The following is a 25,398-nucleotide window of genomic DNA, read 5'->3' as shown; positions in this document are numbered from 1 at the left end:
TTTAATTTGAGTGGGAGAAAACCAGATGTGTCTTTGGGAGTTCTGGCCCAGCTTTTTTTTTTTTCAAGAGGACAGGGAGCTCAACCAAATCATTCAATGGAGAGACCCCAAACCAACTGTTTCCACCCTGGTCCTTTGATCTTTGTTGCTGCTTTGGAGTGAACTGTTTTGTTCTAGAGGAAAAATGGTCTAACCCTTCATTTTAGCTGTATAACGGGGTTACATATCTCCTTTTCCATTCCAGCTGCAGTTATCTGAGTTAATTTCCTATGCAATACACTGACAAAGATGATAGTGACTTCAAAATAGCAAAACTGATCAGAGTTTTGATTTGGCTGACTTTTGTAACGTGTGTTAGAACAAAACATTGGTGCACAGCATTTTGGGTCAGCAGTCCTGAAAACATCAGATAGAAAACAAAGAAACCTGCTTGTGTAGGACTTGTGTTGGCAAGCTGTGCACCTGGAATGATGTGCTTAGCTGCTGCTTACAAATAGAATAATATCTCTGAATGATGTATTTGAGGGCCTTTTTTTTTTCAGCAGTCCTTGGATCACATTAAACCAACAAAAAGATTGCTGTTGACCGTATATTTAGTGAATAGATTAAAACTACACAGCAAAGTTTTTTTTTTAACTTGTCTAGAAAATAAGTAAAATAACTCTGTCTTCTAAAGAGATTAGGAGTCTCAAAGGATGGAAAGGAGAGAGAGAGTAGATAAGAAGGCAAATAACGTGAGTCAAATTCAAGGTTGCTGTCATTTCTAACCTGAACAGGATAAATCCTTTTGCTCTGGGAGTTTGTTCATGTGCCAGAACTAAGCTACCTTGTAAATGATGCCAAAGCTTGCAGCTTTCAGAGGAAGGGATTGGAAAGGAGAAGTTTGAAAATTCTGGAGGAAAGGGGTCAAGCTAAGTTGATGCTGTTAGGTTGGTACCAGTTGTCTTGCACTGAGATCTCTAAAAACGGACCTTCTACCCAGGTGAGGCTATTTTGGTGTGGTTAGGGTTGCTTGTTTTCACATATATGGTTGGTTTGCTTTAGTTTGGTTTTGATTCTTTGATGGCCGGTAGAAAACCACTGCTGGAATCAAGCAGAAAGAATATTATCTTGATACATGCAAGAATTATGCTTTATTTTGCACTGAATTGCTTCTGTCATGTCATCTTAGTGTAGATTTCTGGAGTCCAGAACATTCCAGTAGCAAATATTAATGATGAATAGTGTTTGATACATACCAAGTCTGGAGAATGCTCATTAATAGTAATGAAATACACAGGGAATTTTTTCCTGTCTTTGTCTTTAGTGTTTAGCATGCCATTAATACAGATCCTAAAATAGTAAGGATCAGTTAAGGCCTTCAGAAAAAGTGCAAAAGACTTTTGTGTGTGGTTGTCCTGTGTTCTCAAAACATGGGAAAAACTGGAAGGAGAAGGAAGAGGCTGTACCTCTACATAAGTGAAAAGTAACACACTGGCTGTGTCAAAGTGAATCACTCTCTTTCCACTTAATGAAGTACATACACATAAATATGTGGGGTTGAAACTCTGAATTACACATTGGACTTGGTATAAAGTTGAAATTAGAGTTCTCAAGAAATAAATTAGGTTTTTTGCTTTATTTTCCCTGAGATTTATTGATGATGTATAGATTATTGTAGTATAATAAATGAAATTCTAAGTGTGTGTGTGTAGCCAGAAACTTATGGGTAACTGAACAGCTGTCGAAATTGGATGTTGAAGATTGTGAATATCAAACTGTAGCTTGGTTGGAATAAAACTCTCTGTGCTGTGCAAGATAGAGTTTAAAACAAATGTCTTATCCTACTGTTATGTGGGAGGGTTATGACAATAATTATCAAGCTTCACTACACCTTGCCACAAGTATTTTGAGGAGCCTTGTCAAAATACCAGGTAAATTACTGCCAAAAATGCAATACTTAGATGAGTAATGAAAAAGTTTTCTAATGGAAGTATTTAAAATCTGTTCATGCAGTTAGACATATTTACAGTCATCGCTCTTAGTTGCACAAGCTGAATTTCCAGTGTTCACCCATGAGATTTCACTTGTGTCTAAGTTGAAGGGAAAAAAGGCCTGTTTTCCCTTTGCTTTACTATTTTAGAAGGAAGTGACTCTTCAGGTCTAGAAGGAAAGTGCTGTACAATCCTCAGGAGCATAGTTCATGTCTGTGATATGTTTTCTGCCTTTTTTATGTAATCTCAAATACCTCCCATACATCTGAACTTCTCAGTGACTAGTGGGGAAAACTGTGTTTTGTTCAAGGATTTTTTGGTGCTTTTGGAATGCTCACTTGATATATGACTCAAACCTGAAGCAAAATGTTCTTGAGTATTGCTTCCTCTGTTCTCCTCTTTCACTTTTCTACCCTCTCCCTCCTTTCTCCCCTGGTTTTGTGTGGTTTCCCCACTGCAGTCCTTGGGTGTGGCCTCTTCTGTATCATCAGTGATGTGCACTCACACAAAACATGGGATGTGCCTCCTCTTGGGTGGACCTGAGTATTTCTGGTCCCTGAGCAGAAGTCCTGATCCAATTATTTCCACATTTATGGATGCAGCTGACAGTCACCTGTCAAGGTTTAATGCAAACAAGAAGGCAACGTTTTGGCAAAGTGTTTTGACCAGCTCATTTCCATAGTTTGTTGGTTTGGTTTATTTTTCACTTTGGTGTGAGAGTTTCTGAAATGTCAGAGGGGGAAAAAAGGTTTTGGAAGGGAAGAAAAAGAGGACTCACAAAAGGAAAAAAACATCAATCCAACCAAAGAAACCTAGATGCTTCCTCAGGGTGTTTTGAACCCGAATTCTCTTTAATCTGGGCTGATTTCCTTGAGAGGCATTGTATGACTAGGGCAATTGGGAATGGCACAGACTGTCCTCAGTGTGTCTCTGTCCTGTCTCTTCGTTGTAATTGATCCATTTCTGCAACAACAGCTCCTTCAGGGGCTAAACTTAGAAATCTGCTGAACTCAGAACAAAGATAAAGCACTGGCAAATGCCAGCTCATCATTAAGCTCTGTAACATGGTCTCTCCATTTAGGCATTAGTAGGTTTCTAAAATCCCAGTAGAGGAAGTGCAGAGAATTGGGCTGTCTTTCTAGTCTTGCACTCTATGAAGGCTTTTCCATTCATTCACCATGAAAGTAGTGTGGATTTTTAGGCTTCTGTTTGGAGGCAGCTTTTAATCAATAATGCTCTATAATTACAAATTGTTATGATCCAAAGAATTTTATTTTTGAAGTGGGGAATATTAAGAGAGTCTTGTTAATTCAGGTTGTTTTATGAAGCAGGAAGGGTGGAAAGTGTGACATTCATGAGATGAGCTGTGCTTCATAGTTTTGAAAGTTCAGATGGTTACATGAATAGGCAGAAAAGGTGTTAAGAATGAAGTTACTCTGGAGATGTTCTAGTCCAACCCTTCTGCTCAGGCAGGGCCACCCAGAGCAGGAGACACAGGGGTGGCCAGGCAGGTTCTGAATCTCTGCAGAGGAGGTTCCCCAGCCTCCCTGGGCAGCCTGTTCCAGTGCTCAGTGCTTTTTGCTCGTGTTCAGGTGGAGCTGGCTGTGTTTCAGTTTGTGCCCCTTGCCCTGGCACTGTGTTCTTGTCACTCACCCTTCAGACATGTGGGTGCACTGATAAGATCCCTCTCAATCATCTTTTCTCCAGGCTAAACAGGCCCAGCTTTCCCAGCCTTTCCTCCCAGGAGGGATGCTGCAGTCCCCTCATCATCCCCACAGCCCTGTGCTGAACCTTCCCCAGCAGCTCCTTGTCCTCCTTGCTCTCAGGAGCCCAGAACCAACCCTGCCTTGCTCTTCTTCCCAGACATTTCTTTCCTCTGTGGCAGCAGCTGATAGTTGCTGAATTTGGGCAATTTCTTCCAAGCTGTAGGAGCTGCTGTGATCAATCAGGATCTGCAGTTCAGGGGAATGACATAATGCAAAAGGGAACATTTTTGTGCTGCTAGGGATGAAACTCAGCCTCCCAGCCTTTAGAAGACACTTCTGAGCAGCAACCTGAATTAAAAAGTCACCTGCAAAAGTAGAACTGTGATTGCAACCCATCACTCTTACTCCAGTCACTGGGTATTTATCTGTAATATTGGAAATTTTAAACTAGTGTCTTCATGTCCTGAGGATGAAGACAGTTGCTTTTACAGTAGTGTCTTGTCCTTACAGAGCAGTTCAATACGTCTCATGTTCATCTTGTCCCTGGTTTTGAATACATGAAGTCATAGCTGAAGTGAATTATCTATGTTCATGTATGAACTAAAACCACTTCTATTGTTTTTAAAATTCAGAATGTTTGCCAACCCAGTGCCAGTGTTTGGCAGTGCCAATGAAGAATCTTCAGTATTAGTTCTCATCCTTTTTCTTTGTGTGTGTGTGTGTGTATATATATATGCATTTGTGAGTGTGTACACTTAGGTTGTTATATGCCATAATGAAATATTCTTAACTGTTTTCACTGAACTGATGCATTTGATGCACTGGATTTACATAATTGAGCTGGAAAGTCAAAACTTATTGCCTAATACTTTTCTTTCTCTCTCTTTCACAGTCATAATGAACGAAAAGTAACCTGCAAACATCCAGTGACAGGACAGCCTTCACAGGACAATTGTATTTTTGTTGTGAATGAGCAGTAAGTGCCTTCTGTTTCACTCTCTAAAACGCAGGCCTTAAAGCCCATTAATAATGAAGTAAGATTCAGTGATTACTGTGGTAATATTTATTTTTTCCAAGTCAGATCAACATGTAGATTGCTTTCAAGTAATTTAAACAAGTAAAACTGATAAATATTTTATACTCATTGTTAAGATAGAAAACACAGCTCAGATTAGTTGTATGATAGAAATGCATCACATTTATGCACTGTACGAATTTCCTCTTATCACTCGAATTGTTCTGTAATTTAAGTAAACAGCCTAGATATTATATAACAATTAAATAAACTTCCAGAAAGGGATAAATTTTATAATCACTTAGGGACAGCCACAAGCTGTTGATCTATAATGTTTTGCCTGATAGTTTCTCCTCAATTGATTATTTCCTTGGCCAGTTGGGGCACTTTCCGAACCATTGGTAATAACTCAGATTTGCCTTCTTTGTATTAGTTTTGTAGAGCAATACAAGAAGGTCTGCATGGAGCTCATGCCTGAGCTCAGGATTTTGTTGGGGTTCTGGGTGTCCTCCCCACCACCATTGCTGTAGCACATTGTGGTGGCTCCAGTGAAAACCATCAGAACTGGCCAAATTTCACCAATGTGAAAGGGGGGCAAAGCCAGAGGGGGGCTTTGGAGAGCATTTCTTCCCATTTCCATCTCACACTCATACCTGTCTTTTTCCCTCCCACCAACACCTGGCTGGTGCTAACAGAGAAATTCTGGTTTTAAGCAACATCTTAAAATTCATCTATTATGGATTGGAGTTTAAAACACAGCGCAGGTAACTCTGCAATGAAGTGTGAATTGCTTTCAAATTGGAAAAGTAGGACACAGGCTGTACAAAGCTACATCTAGGGGTGCTTTTTATTAGCAGTCTGCACACACAGCATGTTCCAGTGCTATTACATATTCTATTTTCAGGACTGCTGCAGCAATGTCATCTGAAGAAAAGAAGGAGCGACCTGTAAGCATGATATGTGAAGCAACTAACTATAATCTGGCATCAGATTATGCTGCTCATCCAATGAGCCCTGTGGGCAGAGTAAGTCTTTATGTCCAAATAAATTAGAATTAAAATAATTCAGTTGTTCCACAAGCTGCTAGACAGTGCTGCGTGTTAGTGTTCCACTGAAAAAGAGAAATAAAGCTTACATATTTTTCAGGGCACTTGACTCCTTCTAGGTTTAATTTGGAAACTGAGGTGTCTCAAATTGTCACTGTAGCTGTAATTTTTATCAGGTTGTGACTTAAACTGACCTTTCTGATCTGTGGGAACAGCAAAACCTGAGTGACTGATGAGGCACCTGGGACAGCACTGTTGCAGAAATTGCTCCATCACAAACAATTGCCTGGATGTGTCCAGGTAAAACAGAAAGTGTTGGGATTGTGTGCAAGAAGTAATTGTGAGAGAGGTGACATAGGGCCAGAAGCAGAAGTCGTGGCTTCGTAGAAAAACTCCTGCTAAATATTTGGGAGAATCCCAGGATCACATTGATTTATGTTTTACTTCTCCATTCACCCAGTTTCTCAGGAGATGAAGGTAAATGCCCAGATGTTCCTACCAAATTTTAGGTTTATTGGATGAAGCTGATGAGCCTATTGTGTGCATTTGTTTTTTTAATTTTCAGCTTTCCTGAGAGAAAAGTGCACTTGCTGCAAAAATAAGAAATGCCTTAAGTTCTCTAGGAGACCAAGAAAACAGCTTTGATCAGTGATGACAGACAAGAGCTGTCATCTTTTCTAGCCACTAGTTAACAGTTAAACAAGGGGAAAAACCCTATGCCTTAGCTAGTCATTGAAAATGCTAACCCTGAGAAGTGCTTTTTCAGAAAATTAATCCAGCCTGCAAAGGAAGAATAAACTTTGGAATGTGTTCTCACTGAGCAAGTTCCTTAATGTCAGAAACTTGGATTGAAATAATTGACTTACCATGTGATAAGAAACATTGCAAGGTTCCTTCCAGTGCATTTTGGGAACTTTTTGTTGTTTTAAATATCTCATGAGACGAGCAGAATCCTTGACCTACGTTAGAAAACTGTTATTTAATCAGAAAAGTGTCTTAATCTATTAATGTTGCTGGGGGGAAAAATAGAGAGTCACAGATGTATTATGAACAGTAACAAAATCCATCTCAACTTTCATATGATCATGTTTAGGTCCATGCAGGAAAGCCACTTTAAAATATAAAAAACTAGAAAACCCCCAAACAACAACAGTAAAAAACAAACTCAAAACCAGCTAAGTCCTAAAACAACCAAGCAAGCAAAAAACCCCAGGTAATTTCTTGTTAGAGTCATAACAGTGATGTAGAAAGCAATAGTTACATAGCTAGTTCTCTCAAAATGCATTTTCTGGGAAGTAATCTCAGGTCAAATATGCAAAATTGATTACAATTTAGGAACATGTGTCTTACATTTTTTTCACTTCTCTTTCAAAAGAGAAGTTGAAAATGCCCTTTAGCCCAGTATTTGTTTCATAATCTTCGAGAAGGAAATTGAGATTTCCCTGGCCCAGTTAATGTGATTTCTTCTACTTTCATTGATTAATGACACTTTAGTTTCCTGTGAAAATAACATTTTGAAAAAATAGATTGTTCTACTTCTCATTCCTCCTGTTGTAGTTGTTTAAATGCACTTAAAATATTAATATGATTATTGTGGCTGCATGTGTAATTACATCAGTTTTCAGATGTGCGTTTGTCTGAATTAGTGCAACACCATTTAAAAATTGTGGTTTTGGAGAGGTGAATTTTTGGGAAAGCAGAACCACAGCTAATATCAATCTGCCTTTTCTGGCAGCTATTCAGGGATAATGAGTTAACCCTTTCTAAAGATGACAAAAGATATGGCCCAGGGGTTATACCTGGGTACAAAACTGATTTTCTTTTTACTCATGTTTTCAAACAGTAAAGCCTGAAATTCTTAACTTTTGACTATAATATGTAGTTTGTAGTACTGTATATATAGTGTGTGTATATATATATTTTTATATATATATGTATGTATAGTATATAGATCTATATATGTTTATATATAGTGTGTATATATATAATTTAATGTAATATATATTATCTATTTATTTTTATATATATAATATACATGTATATGCAGTATTATATTAATATAATAGTAGTATTGTGTATTGTAGCCCATTAAAACAGGAATAAAATGTTGGTGAGGGAAGTTACAGAGAATTAATTACAGAGGAGAACGATGGTTTGTGTGGTTACCAAACCAATTTTTTTAGGCGGTTTTTGTTTTCAGAGATAACTCATGGCCATACCTGATGTTAGAATATCAGGAGGAATGGAAAAAAAAATGGGGTACAACTGAAGTTTCAGGCAGTTAAGGGGTATAGGAGAAAGTTTTCCTTGCATTAATGTGAATTGATCCCTGATAGACATGGAACTTGGAGAAGTTTCTATTTTGTGTCAGAAAGACTCTCAGGAGTCTATTGCTGTTGCTGACCAGACTAATATGAGGTGAGGCAAAAATCAGTTCCTGCCCAGTAAAAGTCCTAATTCTGTTCTTCCTTTCCCACTGTATACATGAGGGGGGCCAAATAACAAATTACGGCTCTGTTAAGTGCTGCTTATTTCCTGTAGCTTGGAGTGCATTTCCAGACATGAAGGCACTAGCACAGACCCCTGGCTGTGAAAACCCACAGGCTTCAGATTGCTACAGAAGTATTTATTTTCATCTCTCTGTGGCATGAAGAAATTGTTTTTGTAGTTGTCTTTTTTTTTTAATCTTATTTTTCTCCCTGCTGTTAAAATTGCTACCTAGACAAAGAGGATTAGGTGTCATAAATTGCTTTTTAATGTGTAAAGTCAGTCACATTTCCAGTCACCCTCCACAGTTCAGATCTGCTGCTCTTCATTGCTGTCCTGATAATCAGCAGAATAAGGTGAAGACTTTTCTCTTTGTTGTGATGTGGAGTAGCCCAGGACAGCTCCGGGTGACTCCAGTGCAGCTGGGATGTTTCCCAGTGCTCACAAATATTAATCAGTTTGTTAATAGATATTTCAGTGCAGTCCAGCTTTGAATGGCTAGTGTAGCTGGAAATTTCTGATTAGCAGAAATGAAAATTATTTATTATTATTATTAAAATTCATTAGCAAACAGCACAGTGAACAGGAGGGCTGTGAAGGGCGCTCCTGGTGCTCAGAGCTGGATGTCTGCACTGTATTTTATGATTTATATTCAGACCAGCCCAGTAGTGCTCCTTGTGCATCTTATATTTTAGTCCTGCCTAAATGGAATCCAGTTTGCTTCATTATGCAAACCAGAGAATACTAGGAGTGAATGATGGGGAGATTTGCGTCAAGAGCAACCTCCTAGTCCAAGCTAAAATGCTGAGGCAGAAACCCACTCAGCTCATGGAAAACTGCAGCATTGGAAGGCACCAAAATTGCCTACAAAATCCAGAAAGCAGCGTCCTGTTGGTTTGTGGTTTGGAAGATAATGGAAGCCTTGAACTGGAAACATATTTTTAAACAGAAGTTAAAAGTAACTAAGATGCAGATTTGTACTCTCTGAGTTTACATGCAGAAAATTTCCTTATTTGCAAGGTTCTCAACCTAGGTTTTTCAAATTTACATGCAATAAATTTAATGTTAATTAATGACTTAGTTCTGAAGCTGGGAAAGAAGCCTCACATAAACCCTGTGTTTTTCTACCAGCTAAGCAGAGAGGAAAGCCACTTGCAGGGTGCTGAAATGTGCAACCCCAGATGCTCGCTGGTCTGTTATCCAGAGTTCAAAATCCTGCTGGCTGTTTGCTTTTTCAGTTTTGGAAACCAGTGAACATCACTGGCTGGACATCCTGGCTTCTTTCTCAGCACTGGGTGTGTGCAGGGCTCTTCCCACAGGATCTGATTTTGGAGACATCTGAGTTGCTGTGCCTTAGAATGGATCAGATGGTACCAGGTGTAATTCTGCTTTTTGAGATAATTAGTTACGTATGAGAGACCATGGGATGACCAGAGATCTCAGGCATAACAAGGGGAGGAGTAATCTAAAGTCTGAGAACCCATAATTAGTTTGTATACTCACCTACAATGTTTCAGTGTCCCAAAGTACTCATTGTCTTAAGGTTCGGAGTTTGTTGTGAAGTTATTCTCTTTATGCAGCATGTGGCAAACTAATTACAAGTCATCTAAAGTGTTCTGTGTATTAACTAAAATTAGAAAGCACTTGTGATGCTGCATTTAATTGAAGGAAGTTTGTATTCACAGTTGGTAGGATGTAACCCATTAAAACTCTGCTGTTAGCTCAGTGAAATTGGAGCCAGTATGGGTTTTTATCATGCCTACCTTAGAGACAGCTGTCTAAATTATCTGAATTTGTTAGGCTTGACATGAGTGCTTGGTTGTCTTCAGAAGCATCCTCAATGCATTAGCTATTTTTACAAGTGTAGGAATTCTGGAGCACTCTTGAGGGGTTCTGAACCTTTAGTAGCTAATATTAGAGTAGGTGTGAGTGTTAGAAATTATTTCTGATCAAAGTGTTAGCACAGCTTTTGTGTGATATGCCAATACAGCAGTCATACAGGTTAACAGAGAGATGTAGTTCACTTTATAACTGCATTTTTATATGTTCTTTGGTATTTATTCCTTTTTCACAGCTGGCTGTCATAATTCTCTTGGCTTCTTAGAAATCTTGGTCCGTTTTGTACTGATAGAATTTTTCAGAAGAAAATGTGGAAGTTTTTTACTTTTAATTAGGTTTTCAATTGCTTGCTCTGTCTTGCTTTTCAGAACTGAGTCAAATTTCTGTATCTCCAAGGGAAATTAAAAGCACTCTGATTGTTTTTATATTCCCTCATGATTCTTGCAACAAAGAAATATAATATTTATTTTGTGTTGTAGACTCTAGGCAGGCACACGTAGCTTTTGTAATTTTTTTTTTTTGCCAAGCAGTGTTGTATTTTTCAGTTAATGGCATCATTGACAAAAGCTGCACATAATTTTAAATCAAGTTCGCAATTTATGATTTTTCAGCTACTGTGGGATTCTCTCTGAAGCATGAGTAAAACCCAGCTTAGTACTGTGATGAGTGTTGAGAGAATTTCCATAGAGAAACCCCACACCTCATTTGCAACAAAGCCTGAGTGGTTGTCAAGCTTTCCTCCTTTAGGAATTTTGCATAACCTCATGATTAGTCCCAGTAGCAGAGAGAGGGAAGCTGAAACTCAGGATTATCATATTGTCTCAATCCAAATGGGGGATTTGAAATGCAGCTTTAAAAACTCACTTGAACTTGATTTCTTCTGCACAGGAGAGTACTTTGCTGTATCTCATGGTGTCTGAATTCTTACAGGATTTAAAACACAAGTAAATGTTCAGCTCCTTTAGTTGCAGAGCAAACTTTCTAAACGTAGGCTGAGAAGAATGAAGTGTGAATTGGCAAAGCACTGCAGGTTTCTTTGTGCCTTTTCCAATTTCTTGTGTTTATTCAAGTAGAAGGATTTAGAAGAAATCTGAAATGCTTTACTTTTCCTGCTTCCCTTAATCATAGGGGAGGATCATTGCAAAATTGTGAAAAGTATAAGCAACAGCTGATATGAGCTCTTGAAGTTCCATGTAAAGGTTTCTAGGTAGACTTAAGTGCATGCAAGTAAAATAATATTCAAACCAACCAGGAGATCACAGAACAAAGAAGGAGTACAAAAAAATTAATTTATTTTAGGAAAGGGGGAATTATATCTTGTTGGAATCTGAACAAGTTTTCATGTGTTAGTTCAGTGTTGGAAGCAAGAAAGAGTGGGATTTGTTGCCCAGGTGATGTAGTTTTTCAAAATTAATAATAGTTCTGTGAGTTTCTTTTCCTACAGCTCAGTAGGCATTCTACCTATCTTAGAAGAAAGTCAGATATTTGTAATTTGGGTTTTTTCTTGTTTGAAAAAATCCCAAAACATCTTTTGGTACTTGTCTTGGGATTTATCTTTATATTCTCTGCAGAAGAAAGGAAAGAAATGCTGAAACCAGCAGAACCATTGTAGTAATTACTTATCTAAAAAAAGAATAGAGTTTGTGTTCTGCAGTTCCCTAGAGGAGCACGTACAAGATAAAGATCTTAGCGAAAAGAAAAGCATTTTGATTTTTGTACAGTTATTGATGTCATGGTTTCTATAACATGTTCAATTCAATTTAGACATCACGATCTTCAAAGAAGGTTCATAATTTTGGGAAGAGATCCAACTCCATAAAGAGAAATCCTAATGCACCAGTTGTCAGAAGAGGCTGGCTCTACAAACAGGTACTCAGGCCCTCCTCACCCCCTTCTTTTTTTTCTCCTCTACTGTGTGGTACAATAGACAACCACTTCTAAAAAAATACAATGATAGCAATAGCAGAATGAAGCTATAAACTGGGGTCTTCAATTCATTAACTCCTTACTGGATATCAGTCTGATACAAATAAGGACATGAGACAAGTAAAGAACATTGGTAGATTATATATATAATGATTCTCTCTAAAACATCTGAGCAGATGTTGGTAGCAAATAGCTGATTTAATTTCAGGTATATAGAGATGGATCAAAAGGTGTATGACCCAGAATATTGGGGATTTTAAGTGTCTTTTGTTAGACTATGTATCTTTTTTTTTTCTCTAAAAGTAATATTTTCCATTAAAAATAGTAGGTGGAGCCATTTCTTCACATATTTCACATAGGTATGTCTATTTCCTTAATTCAAAGATAATCATGTTAAAACCAAAGATTATTTTAGGTTTTCTCATGGAGTGTGAATTAATTTGAAGTATGTGCTCTTTAATATTTGGACAGTGTTCTCTCCTGCTGTAAATTTGCTCTTCTGGTTAATATTACAAATCTGTTTTTAAAATCCACCAAGAAACCCTTGAGAACTCATTAATTTAAACTCTGCTGAGACAAATGTGTGTATGTAATTTTGATCTACATTGTCATTTACTGTGCCTACTCAGATAGACTGGAATGACCTGCATAGATTTCTGAGTGCTGGTGATGAGTCAGTTTTTAAAAACTGCTCAGATAATAAGATCTAGAAGTGTCTGTTTAGTGGAAGATTTCCCCAGGCTTAGACATTCCTGTGGCCTTTACTCTGAGAGCAAAGAGAATTCTGAGATGTGATTGCTGAGAGTGAAAAATTCTCACAAAGGTGATTTTGTTGCTGTTTTTTGGGGCACAGAATCACACAGTTGTCTTGGTTGGAAGGGACCTTGTGATAATCCAACACAATTGGCCAGGCTCAGCTAGAGCAGGGTCGTAGAATCATGGAGAATCATGGGCAGGGTCATAGAATCATGGAAAGTCATGGGCAAGGTCATTGAATCATGGAATGTCATGGGCTGGGCCATAGAATCATGGAATGTCATGGGAGGGACCTGTCAGGATCATGAAGCCCAACTCCTGGCCCTGCACAGGACACCTCCAGAATGACACCATGTGCTTGAGTGTCTTGGGCAGGACTTTGTCCAGCTGGACTTTGAATCTCCTCACAGATGAAGACTGCACCACAACCTCTCTCCCAGCTTGTGACAGTATTTGACCATAAAAAGTTTTACTTCTGCTGAGGTAGAATTTCATGCTTCTTAATTTGTGCCCACTGTTTCTTTTCTTGCCTTTGGCAGAAGTTTGGCTCCACATTCTTTACAGTCTCTCACCAGATGTTTATACTGCTAGGATGCCTGCTAAGGTGCTCTCTCCCCAGCTGAGCAGTCCCAGCTCTCTCACCCTGTCTCCATGTGAAGATGCTCCAGTCTCTCAGCCATCTCCATGGCCCTGTGCTGGGTTCCCTGCAGTATGTTCACGTTCCTCCTGCACCAGTGAGCCCAGAGCAGGAGCAGCACTGCAGCCAGACCTCTGTGATGCTGAGCAGAGAGGAAAGATGTCCTGGCAGCACTGCTGATGCAGTCTGGCATGCTGCTGCCCTCCTTTGCTACAAGGTGCATTCCTGGCTCCTGTTAGTGCAGGGGCTTGTTCCTCTCCAGAGCATTTCCCTCTGTTGAACTCCAAGAGATCCTTCTCTGCCCAATTCCCCAGCCTGTCCAGTCCCTCTGGATGACAGCACAACAATCTGGAATATGAGGCACTCCTCATAACTGTAACTCTGTGCAGACTGGCTCAGGGTGAGCTCAGTGTGCAGCTCATTAATGAAGTTGTTAAATTGTCTTGGCCATGGTGTCAACCCCTGGGGCACACCACGAGGCACTGGCCACCCACTCCCTGGGGCTGGTGCTTCAACCAGCCTTAATCCACATCAGGGCTGGAGATGGTTTATGTGGGAAACAATGTAAATGCTATGATGTTTGATTGGTGTTTGTAGGAAAAGGTGCTGCTGTGTACTTCCACGTTGGAATAGTTACCGAGAGCCAATTTAGTCAATTTTATCAACAGAGATGATCTTCAGAAATGTACAGTGAAAGCTTGTGCACGTTTCTTTCTGATAGTAAAATAACATTTATGTAATCACAGAGAGTGGCAATTTTTGTTAAATTCAGGGTGTGCTGTCTCAGTATGTGTAGTGATCCTCTTCTGTAATTTTTAAATCCAGAGCCAACTCTTTTTTTGTAAGATATTTACAGGGAACATACTTTTTCTGAATAATGTTTCCTAGCTGATGCTTGGTTTATCCTTTCTTTTTCGTTCAACTCATTTTCCCCAGCCCAAAAAGAGCAGAGCTTGAAATACAAGGCTAAAAATTATCCTGACTTTTCTTGGGCTGGGGAACTACCCCAAAAACAAACCCACCCCACAGTTTTCCATTAGAGACTCCCTCTTCTTCATTGTCACAAAACCTATTTACTACGAGAATATTGCTAATTCACACATACTTTTCTTCTTGGAACAGATTAACATATTTATTAAATCTGATTCCGTCAGGATGTGTGTGCTGCAGTGCTCTGGCTTATTTACACTGCAGCAGTGGTGGCAGTCTTTCATTCTGAGTTGTGTGGTGTAAATTGGTTTTAAGCATAAAAGAAAATTAAATTGCTGTAGGAATGAACTTTATTTGGGAAAGAAATTAGCTCTAGATATATGAGTGGTAATGGAAGACAAAGTTCAGCAGAGTTCCTTCAGAAAACAAAGGAGGATGTACCTGAAGTGTTACCTTGCTCTTTAAGAGAAAAAAGCTTTTTATTGTTTTTTTAATTAGTTAAACTCTGGATTGTAATCTCTATCATGCCTGGAGAAAAGGAGGCTCAGAGAGGGCCTCTCTACTCTCTACAGCTGCCAAAGAGGAGGTTGTAGTGAGGTGGAGGCTGGTCTCTTCTCCTAGGTGACAAGTGACAAGACAAAAGGAAATAGCCTCAAGTTTTAGGTTGGATTGGGAAAAAATTCTTCACCAGAGGGGTTGTCAAGCATTGGAACTGGCTGCCCAGGGAAGTAGTCAGGTCGCCAACCCTGAAGGTGTAACTAGATATGTTAATGTGGCACTTGGTGACATGGTTTAGTGGTGGACTTGGCAGTGCTGGGTCACAGCTGGACTTGAGGAGCTAAACAGCCTTTTCCAACCCCAACAATTCCACGATTCCCTCTTCACCTCAGGATTCCTGGGTCACAGCCTTTGTTTGCAGTGACAGCTCAGGATGAGAATTCAAATACTTAAAACAGCCAAGAAATTGAGCTGGCAGCACACGCAGCACAGTTGTGTGTCGAGTTTTTATCGTCTTTTTGCCACGGTCGGGATTAACTCGCAAGATGGTATTTCTTGTTGGGACTCAGATGTTTGTTAGTTCTTATCTCTGTCACAGTCTCACAGACCCTGAGTTCTACAGCACTTCACTCTAACAAACTAAAAATGGAGCCCCGTCTCTCTCTCTACAAAGCCTTTTAAGGATAAGCTGTCCAATTAAGAAATGACACCTAAATTATTTTTACTTTTAACCCAATAACCAACCACCCATGCCCACAATGGGGACTTTTTTATCCAATTACACAAAGCCACCTAAACCCATGGAGAAAAAGGGGAAGAAGAAGCACCAACCTCCACCCTAAAACCTCCATCTTGCTTTATATATATTACTATATTCTAAAACCTAAACCTTAGTACTTACTCTAAAACCTGTGATATTATACACTTCTGTTCAAACTCCACACCCACAATCGCAGTTCTGTCATTCAATTTTAGAAGCTTCTTCATGGCCTCAGGTCAGATGCAGTGTTCTCTTGGGGGTCAGTGCCTGCCAGCACAGAAAGTGTGAAATTGTTAGGAGCCATGGTTCCAGCAGTTGGTTCCAGGTTCTGCAGTGCCTGGTTTGTGCTGGGAGCCAGAGCTGTCCCCAGTGTGTGTTTTCTCACCTGGCCCCTGTGATTCCTGCAGGACAGCACTGGGATGAAGCTGTGGAAGAAGCGCTGGTTTGTGCTCTCGGATCTGTGTCTCTTCTACTACAGAGGTGAGTTCAGCTCCTGAGAGCTTCCTTTGCTAATTTTGCTGGGAGCAGATAAATTTTGACACAGCAGTCAAATGTAAGAAATAAGTGTGCTTAACTTAGTGGATTAAAATAGTTGTATAGCTGTCAATATCCAGGCGTGCTACTCTTATCTTCTTTTTCTTTCTTAATTACCAGATTCACATAATTGCTTCCTGCCTGCCAGGCTGTGCTCAAAGGGCAAGCCCATTCACAGCCACCTCTGTTACTAAATTCTGGGTTGTAGTTTTTCTCCCAGCTTCTGTTGCTAGAAACTAAATATGTCAGGTTAAATCTGATTTTTATGTGAGTTAAGTAGCTGAAATGGGGATAGAGAAGGGATATAGTGCAGGGAAGCTGAAACTGCTTTCAGAATGATAAAGAGGATATATATGCCTTTGGGAACTCTAATCAGTGTTCATGAATACTTATAAAATGGAACATTGTCCAATTCCATATGAGTAGAAGTCTCTGCTGTATTTTGCAACAAAAGATTTTGTTAGTAACCTCATGTAGCTAGATCAGACTTCTTTTACATGGAAAAATTAGCTGCTTCTCATTCTAGTCTGGAGTTAACATGGGTTAGTGATCCCTTCAGCGCTGCAGATCATGAACTGTTGTGTTCCTCCAGAAACAAATAGAACTTGGGCACAGGGAAACATGGACAATCCTGAAATAAAGTGTACATTTTAGTTTAAAGGAGGTTGAGAGTGAGGAGGATTGTAGAGCGTGGCAAAATAGAGGAATGTAAACAGGGCCACCTGCAGCCTTAACTGAGGGTGAAGGGGATCAAATGGTTCCAGTCTGAGATGAAACTTTGGAATTGGTAGGACTGGTGCTGATGCTGAAAGCAGAGACTGGTGAATTTCAAATGGTGTTCTCTCAAAGTGCAGCATGGATCCAGTCAAAGACAAATCAGGTCTGAAACACAAGCTCTGTTTGCAACTGGTTTAGTTAACAAATTCTGAATTATTCAAATATGATCATTAGGCTTTGTTTCTCTACACCAAGTGGTACGCATAGTTGGATAAACCCCTGCTGAGTCAAAAAATCAGACTGAAATTCCAGTTGTGGAGGCATCAACTGACTGATACAGATACTCTGTGGTTACCTAGGTGGTCGTTACATACTCTGTGCTTTTTACAGGTTTGTTTTAAACACCTCTTCAGGCTCCTTCTTCAGAAAGTTGTTAAAAAAGTGCTACATTATAGCTGCCTTAAGAACACATTAAATTGAATTTAAGCACTGCATAGGAAGTTTGTCAAAATAAAACAAAAAAGCAATAAGCAAAACCAATAACAAATAAATATAAACAGCTCTATAATATTTTTCTTTTCTACATGGCCCAACATTCTGAAATACAAGCAGAATAATCTAACTTGTTTTTGTAATAAATGCAGCTTTTAGCTATCACTCACTAGAAAGTAGTTAAAACTGTAAAACTGGAATTAAATGTGTGTAGTGGTAGTCCAAAATGTATTAGAAGTGGCTGATAAAATATAAAAAGCTTTTACTCTAAATCCTTTTATGTTTCTGTTAATTCTCAAGTAGTGAAAAAATAGGAAAGGGATGGTCATGCACGTGCTCCCAGATCAAACCACAGACCTGTTTGTGGTTGTGCAGTTGTGGTTGTTGGATTTCTTTGGTTTTGTTAGTAAATCTTACTAAACTTCCAGAATTGTGTTACAATGTTAGCAGCTGAAATCTAATTTATAGATCAAAAGAAAAATCGTGTCATAGTATTTTCTTACAGCTTAGAGAATATTCTTTCTGTTCCCTTGAGGCATGAAGGACCATCCACTTTCATATTGGAAGGTTGTTGTTGTTGGCACAAATAAAAGTTCTTAGGACTGGACAGAAGATCTGCTGCTTTTCTTGTGTACTTTCATACACAGCACACAAGTAAAGATAATATGGAGCAGTGGGATGTGCAGATAAAAGCAAACGTGATGGGGAACAGATTTATAAAATATGGAGCTGGAATGTGGCAGTATGTCTTTAACAAAGACCGAAGTGCTCCAGACATGCAGCTGTTCAGTGGAACAAAAATGCTGAGTGCTGTTATGTGGCACTAGTGGGGGGTTTACTCAGTCATCAGTCAAAATGTGATCTAAGAAAACAGAACTTTTTCCCCGGACAGAAGTCCAAATGAAGTAAACCCCAATATTTGCCCAGTATGTATTTGGGGACAGAGCACATTTTTGTGTGTGACTAAAAAAATATTTGAAGGGAAGGTGGGATGGTTTCAGTCATATTTAAAGGTGTTGCTGAGTTCCTGGAAGTCAATCCACTCCATTTTTTTTCTGCCTTACCATAGGGATGAATTTATGCTCAGCTCTGCAATTAAACAACGATCCCAAAAAGCACAGTTTTTACATCTGATTTGTCATGGGATACTAAAGTGGCTGGGCACAACCTTCCCCATAGAAATAGCTTAAATGAAGGTTTGGCTTTTCAAAATCTAGGAGTAAATGAGAACCTGGAAAAGATTTTTAAGTCCATACATAAGCAATAGTCCTGGCGTGCTGTTTAAGTGTATTTTAATTGTAATTGTTAATTTTTAATTGAAATTTCACAATGCCTGTTTTCATCTTAATTTCATAGATTTATTGTGGGCACTGTCTTCAACTAAGAGAAGTTTTATGGGGGACAGTCTCTAAGATAGTGATTGTGAATAGAAGTTCTGTTCATGAAATACAATTAAGACAGACTTTATGAATTGCATCCAATTATTCCTTTATTAAAGTATAATTGGATTTAAAAGCTGGTTGTGGCTTTCAATTAAAATGTCATTTTTTATTATGATCTGTTGATGTAAAATTTTATGTAAAACAAGGCTCTGGGAAAAGGGTATTTTTTTGGGAAAGAGCTTTTTTTTACAAATTATCTGAAATGTGTGCATTCTTACAAATGGAACATAATTGAGTGTAAACTCTTTGTGGGAATTATAATGATAATTCATAATTAAATATTATAATGGGGATTATGTAGCATTATATGCCTGAGATCAGAAGAAGAATGTGCACATTTTCTCTGAAATGCCAGCAGTCACAAGCAGTGTTTTTAACCACTTGTGCTGTCAGAGGTATGAGCAGGCAGTAGATGTGTGCTGTTCTGTCTTGGGGTCTCTGTGGTTGAGATGACCCCGAGGTGTCAGAAAGTCTCTTTTTCCCAGCCCAGCAATCGAAGAAGGAGTCAGGGTTCCTCAGCTCTGGTTCTCAAGGTTGTTTATTTTCTCTTATCTATTCCATTCTTTCTCTCACCTGCTGAGATCTGTCCAGCAGATCGGGTTGTGGCACACTGACCACCCTCAGGGCAGTGTTAGATTTTTATGCTAAGAACTACGTGTACTTTATTTACAATAATTTTCCAATACCTATCACCTATGTTAGACAGTCTGTCTCTACTCTAAATCAATCCAAAAGTGCCACCATCACAGCAGAAGATGGAGAAGAAGAAAGAGGAAGAACAAGGCACGCCTAAATCCCTCCATCTTGGCTTCTGAACCCCTTTTCTAAAAACCCCAAAATTCTACTTTTCCACCTTGTGGCAAACTATCATTCTACTTAAACTCTCGTGGCTTGTAAATCTTCACACAAAGTTGATAATTGTTTCCATGGGTTAAAATCAGAGGCACAGGTGTCTCTGGCTTTGTGCCAAGGTCTCTGAGCTCCTTGCCGGGGGCTCGAGCCATCCAGGGCAGCCAGAGGAATGTCCTGGGTTCTGACAATTCTGGTTCTTTGTCACTGAATCAGGGGCTTGACAGCTGTCTGCTCTTCAAGGTTAGTCTCGATTTCTGGTTCTTAATGCATTCTCCTCTGTGCTAAAGTTCCTGCTCGTGCTCCTGTGTGTCTGAAGGAGTTTCATGAAGTGTCAGTATGCAATATTTTGTGTCCAAGGAACACAATGCTGTGTGTCCAAGGGCCATTTCCTAATGCCAGTGTGTATCCCCAGATGAGAAGGAGGAAGGAATCCTGGGGAGCATACTTCTGCCCAGTTTCCAGATATCTATGCTGTCTGCTGAGGACCACATCAACCGCAAATTCGCCTTCAAGGTGAGGGGAGCAGCTTTGCCATCTGATTTGTATCTGAAAGCACAAGAGCCTGGTCACAAAAGCTCATTTTACTGAGTTGTTAATAGTAAATTAGTAAATAATACATAGTAAATAGTAAATAATACATTTGCACCCTGGTTAGTTTCTTTAGTTCTAGATCTATATTATATAATCACATTCTTCGTTCTCTGTAAGAAATGCCCGGGTGACTTATACAGACAGGTGTATAAAAGTTTCTTTTATTAGAATTTGAATGGTTTTTAATAAACTAAAGTATATTAATAATAAATAAAAATGGCCATAAACCCTTTTTGGTTGTTAAGCATTTCCCTGTCCTAGCAGGGAGAAGGTGTCATCACTCACAAAAATTCTTTTTCCTCTTAAAATCTGCTCTTGAAATTGCCCTCTCTTTTGCATTTGAAGATTTCTCAGAACAGATGTGTGGAAGTTCCTTTTATTAGCATTTGAATTGATTGACAAACAGCTTCTGAGACTGATTTTTACATAATAGAGTAGCAAAAGTTTCAAGTGCTTAGCCTGATGTAAATATAGACAGAATTACTAGAATGGGGAAATGGATGGATATCACTTACTAGCAGTACTTTCTTTTTTTTTCTTTTTAGTTCATGGGTCTTAAATCCTGTGTGGTGAATTATAATTTAGAATTATGAACCAGCATCTGCAGCTGAATTTGTCCCACTAATGGAAGTTCATTCGTTATTTAATACAAAGTATCTTTGCACATAAATAAAAGAACTTATTATCACTTAAATCACAATATTACATGAATCACTCTTAGCAGTGTTTCGTGACAATCTTAAATCATGATATGAATTACTTTACTAAGCATTTTGTCCTGACTTTTTTTTTTACTGTTGTTTTATGAGCTCCTTTTGGCACTTTGTTTGGTCTCCTAACCAAGACATCATTTATTTACTATGGTAAGTACAAATTAAAACTTACTCTATCATTCAGACTGCTAAATTCTTTGCTAAAATCTTATTTATAAGAATTATATTCATCTACATTAATGAATGCTCAATATCATTTTTAGTAGATTGAAGACATTTAAGGGCTTTTTGTTTCATGTATTAATGAAGAAGCAGCTATGATTGAAAATTACAGGCAGTTACTTTGAAAAGATGAATGCAGTGACCAAGAAACACTAGTGTTCCTTCTGATTTTTTTTCTGAGCATATTCTTTGAAGAAATCTTCTTAGATAAAGCATTAGAGTGAATATGCAGTAACAATATTTGCCTCTCTTCTTTTGCAGAATCTTACATTTTTATTGCAATGACCATGTCATTTCCAATCAGGCAGCTCATCCAAACATGAGGACCTATTATTTCTGCACAGATACAGGGAAGGAAATGGAGTTGTGGATGAAAGCCATGATAGATGCAGCACTTGTGCAAACAGAGCCTGTTAAAAGGTAGTGTGGATTGACAAAACAGTGGGATAGTGTTGTTTCTCTTGCTTAGTTTGATTTGTTTAATGAAAGACTAAAATAGAATGTAAATTGGCTGAAGTGATTTCTCCTTATATTGAAGACTCCTTACTAACTGGACAATGTTGGATAAAATCTTGAAGTAGCAAAAATAATCTAAGTTCAGTTCTGAATATTGGTTGTCAGGAGCTAGAAGAAAAAAAATTAACTATCCCTCTAGCCAGTGGCATCAGAAGAAGTGCAGTGACAAATTCTGTGTGCAGGCATGTTTGACTTCCCTGCCCTCCTGACTGAATAGCAACAGCAGCTCAACTGGTGGCTGCCTTGGGCTTAAAGCTGTCACAGTCCTCAAATTCACAGCTGGAGTTTCTGGCTAAATTAACCACTTGTACCTGTGGGCAACCTGTGGGGAGCCATTCTTGTTCATCATTAAGCTGTCGCCAAATTTATGCTTACCTGATCTGGAGCCTCACCCTCCTGTGCCCGTGTGTTGACAGTGAAAAGCAAATTACAGCCAGAAGCTTTGTGCTCTCGGAGACTGAGCCCTGTCTGCTGCTGTCTCTCCAGGGAGAGTCATTTGCTCTCAGAATGTGGTCCCTAGGGTCAGCTCCCTGGCATCTGTAATAGAAACCTCATCAATTGAAAGTTTAAAAGCTCCTCGTTATTGACAGCACAGAAGTTATTGCTGATGGCTGCTGTCACTTGATCTGTTCTCCACTCCCTTAGTTCCTGCTACCCTGGAGCTAAATAAAGTCAGCAATGCTGAGGAACTCTGAGTTTAAAAAAGTCATAGAAAAAACTCGTGGACACAGGTACCAGAGAAGTTTAGTAGTAATAAACTTTATCTGAAAAATCAGGTTTGTATTGCAGATACAATGGTAATTTACATATGGAGAAACTATCAAGCTAAATCAAACCCACTTCACTTCAACCAAAAATCACATATCAATTGTATAAACACTTTGTAGAGGAAAAAACTGAAGGGGGTCATTCTCTCTTTTTCTGAACTGCTGAAATGACCTTCATTTGATATTTGCAATACTGTGAATATCTGCCGATATCACAGGCAGACAGGCTTGCCAGCAGCCAAACAGTTGTCAGAAAAGCAACTTATATAACACCAGCTTGTTGTTTTGATTCAGGCAAGAAACCTCAGAATGAAACAGAAGTAGATGTGACCTCTTTGAGAACTTTGTTGGTAGGCTTGAAATAATTACTTCAGAGAAAATGGATTGCAAGACCAAGTCTCAAAGAAGTTAAAAATCTGTTAGCTATGACAAGGAAGAAAACCCTTAAGACATCTGTTTTCTAAGCAATCCATCTTTTGGCTGTTTTTTAAGTTCTTAAAATGAAACATAGCAGGATATGATCTTATGTAGAAGAAATACCGTTTCTTCCCTGTAAAAGTCTGTTAAGTATTAAGTGTCTTATTACCTCATCTCTAAGTAACCTGAAGTTTGGCATAGATGGAGCTTAAGCATAAATGGTTTTGGTTCAATCAGATTTGGCAGTGCTTTTGTTACTGTGTTCTGTTTCTTTAGAAGTTCTGACATTGCACTGAATACAGTTTTCTAACAGACTGGATACTTGCAGTACAATAAATGAGTAATTAAGAACTTGCTTCCTTAAATATTCATGTAAACTGATGTTGGGCCACTTCTAATTGCCTGTTCATATAAAATGCCCAATGATAATTGAGGAGCTTTTTACAGTATAATTCTTTAAACCTAGAAATCAAGACACTTCACTACTTAGGGTACTCTGGAAATCAAATCCAGCTGTCTGTTAAACCAAATCTTTAAATAATTTTAACATATTTTTTGTGTTAGTTTTTCTGGAGATATGACTTCCTTGGAGGGGATAAAGAGAAAAGGAATATTTAAAACATTAAGTTGGTGGGAGGGAAGGGGTGTTGCCAAGTTTTTTATAAACTACTCTTATTTTCCACACATAGTTAGCCACAAAGGAGATACTGAAGTGAGAAAGTAAAAATGTACCCATTTCTTTTAGAGCTGGTCTTTATTAGCAGCAGAAATGTTCCCTTCTGATCTTTAGCTGCAGGGAAGGACAAACAGTGTTTGGCCCTATTGACTTAGTTGTAATTACTCCTTTCTAAACAGTTTTGATTTTACCTAGATAGTAGATTCAAGTTTAATAATGTACTGAGAGGCCTATTAAAATAATTAAACCAAGCACTTTAGTCAGTGAGGAGCTTGAGGAGCTGCTGAAGCTTATGACTCAAAATATGATCTCAAACCCCCCTCTGGATGCTTGCCTGTGTTTGTGGATGGTAGTGTCCACCAACACAGTGATTTACCATTTTACCCTAAGTGCTGATTCTCTGCTCTCCCAGGTTTGAGTGCCATTTTTCTGTCCTTTCACTGTCACCTTGTGTGCTGCAGCCTTTGTTTCTTCTCAGTGATGCAGCATGTACTAAGAAAAGATTGCTTTTTTTCCCTCCTGGGGTAGTTACTTTCCCTGAACAGCATAAGCCAGGCTGCCAAAAAAGCACTTGTTAGCATAGAGACATCCACAGTGGGGGCTGACTGACGTCAGTGTGCTTGGAAAAAATGGCTTTTCCTTTTCAAATGCCTCTGCCTAGCTTTGTTAAATCACAGCCCTCCTGTCCATCTGGTCATTAATCACATGCTCCCCCCCCCTCCAACCCTTTCAGAATTGTTTCTTTATATAAATCAGCATAAAATAGTACTTCTCCTGTACTGCATATTGTACATATGAGTCCATTTTGGTTGCAGAAATATATAAATTGCATTCAGCATATGCTGAAAGACCCATGTTCAATGCTCATTCTCTTCCTCTATCCCTATCCCATCCTCAAAAACAGCCTGCCAGCTTTGTTGAATATGTCTTTGAGAGCTAGCTATAAATATGGAGCCAAATATACATATGGATTTGTGTTCCTTACATTTGTTTCTGATAATTTTTTCCCATATGGATCCTTCAGTGTGAAAAGAGATCCCTTGCTCTCTCAGAGTTGGCTGGTTTGGTTCCACCAAGTTGAGAGAGCCCAGCAGGCTGTTTGAATGTCAGTCCTGCAGCCTCTACACCATCCCAAGGAGTGTAAAATGTAAATGTTTGGCTCTGTATAACCATAGTAATGAGGGATACAGCATGAGGCTGCATGGGAAAACAATTCTGTGAGTTTGGGAGTTGCTGGTTTTTAATTAAAACACAGTGGAAAGTATGAGAGTGTGAATTGAACACAGTGCTGAGGCTTGACTTTGCCACATATGTGATGAGTGTCCTAGAGATGCCACTCTCCCTCTCCACCATGGATTTTCCACCTTTTGCTTTGCTCTAAAGCCATCTGAGAAAGATTTGTTATAAATTTTTAAGTTTTTTCAAGTTTTTTGTTATGTAATGGGGTAGGTGGTGCTATTGAGACACACTGCAAATATTAATGCCCACAATCAGGATTATTTGCAAGGTAATCTTTATATCCATTTGTAAACTCCAGAGTGCTGCCTGAAAGCTGAAATCTTAACACCCTTTTTTTACTTGATAATTGTGGGAAATGGAGTTTTTAATTCACATTCGTGTTGGGAAGATCCTTTGGTTTCTGGTAGAACACTGGCTAGTGCAGTTTTGAGGTAGGAGTGAGGAGGGGATCCTTTTCTTTTCCATCCCCTTGAGAAGGAACCTAGGCACAAATGTTTGGTCTTGGGAGTGATTTAAGATCTTGGGGGTAAAAATAAATGGTTTTTTTCACAATGTGGTAAGCAGTAATGCTTACAGCTGTGTGTGTAGTCAGTCTTCTTGTGTTCCTGGTAAGTTGTGTGTGTGATGGCCTTTTTACAGACACTTGA

The 25,398-nt window shown here is 38.9% G+C and overlaps 1 protein-coding gene across 7 annotated transcripts in view; it reads left to right on the top strand.

Annotated features, from left to right (window-relative positions):
• Positions 1–25,398, top strand: part of PLEKHA5 (pleckstrin homology domain containing A5) — a 157,248-nt gene that overhangs the window by 85,122 nt on the left and 46,728 nt on the right. For 6 of the 7 annotated variants that reach the window (XM_030960053.1, XM_030960057.1, XM_030960052.1 and 3 more), the window contains exons 4-9: positions 4,572–4,655; positions 5,599–5,719; positions 11,831–11,935; positions 15,981–16,053; positions 20,023–20,123; positions 21,441–21,556. In XM_030960053.1, the coding sequence (XP_030815913.1) occupies positions 4,572–4,655; positions 5,599–5,719; positions 11,831–11,935; positions 15,981–16,053; positions 20,023–20,123; positions 21,441–21,556 (600 nt within the window). The remainder of the gene's footprint in view (positions 1–4,571; positions 4,656–5,598; positions 5,720–11,830; positions 11,936–15,980; positions 16,054–20,022; positions 20,124–21,440; positions 21,557–25,398) is intronic. The other variant, XM_030960054.1, reaches the window with a different exon arrangement.

The sequence above is a fragment of the Camarhynchus parvulus genome, chromosome 1A (genome assembly GCF_901933205.1).
Source record: "Camarhynchus parvulus chromosome 1A, STF_HiC, whole genome shotgun sequence".
NCBI classification, from domain to species: Eukaryota; Metazoa; Chordata; class Aves; order Passeriformes; family Thraupidae; genus Camarhynchus; species Camarhynchus parvulus.
This window is presented reverse-complemented; position numbering and strand designations above follow the sequence as displayed.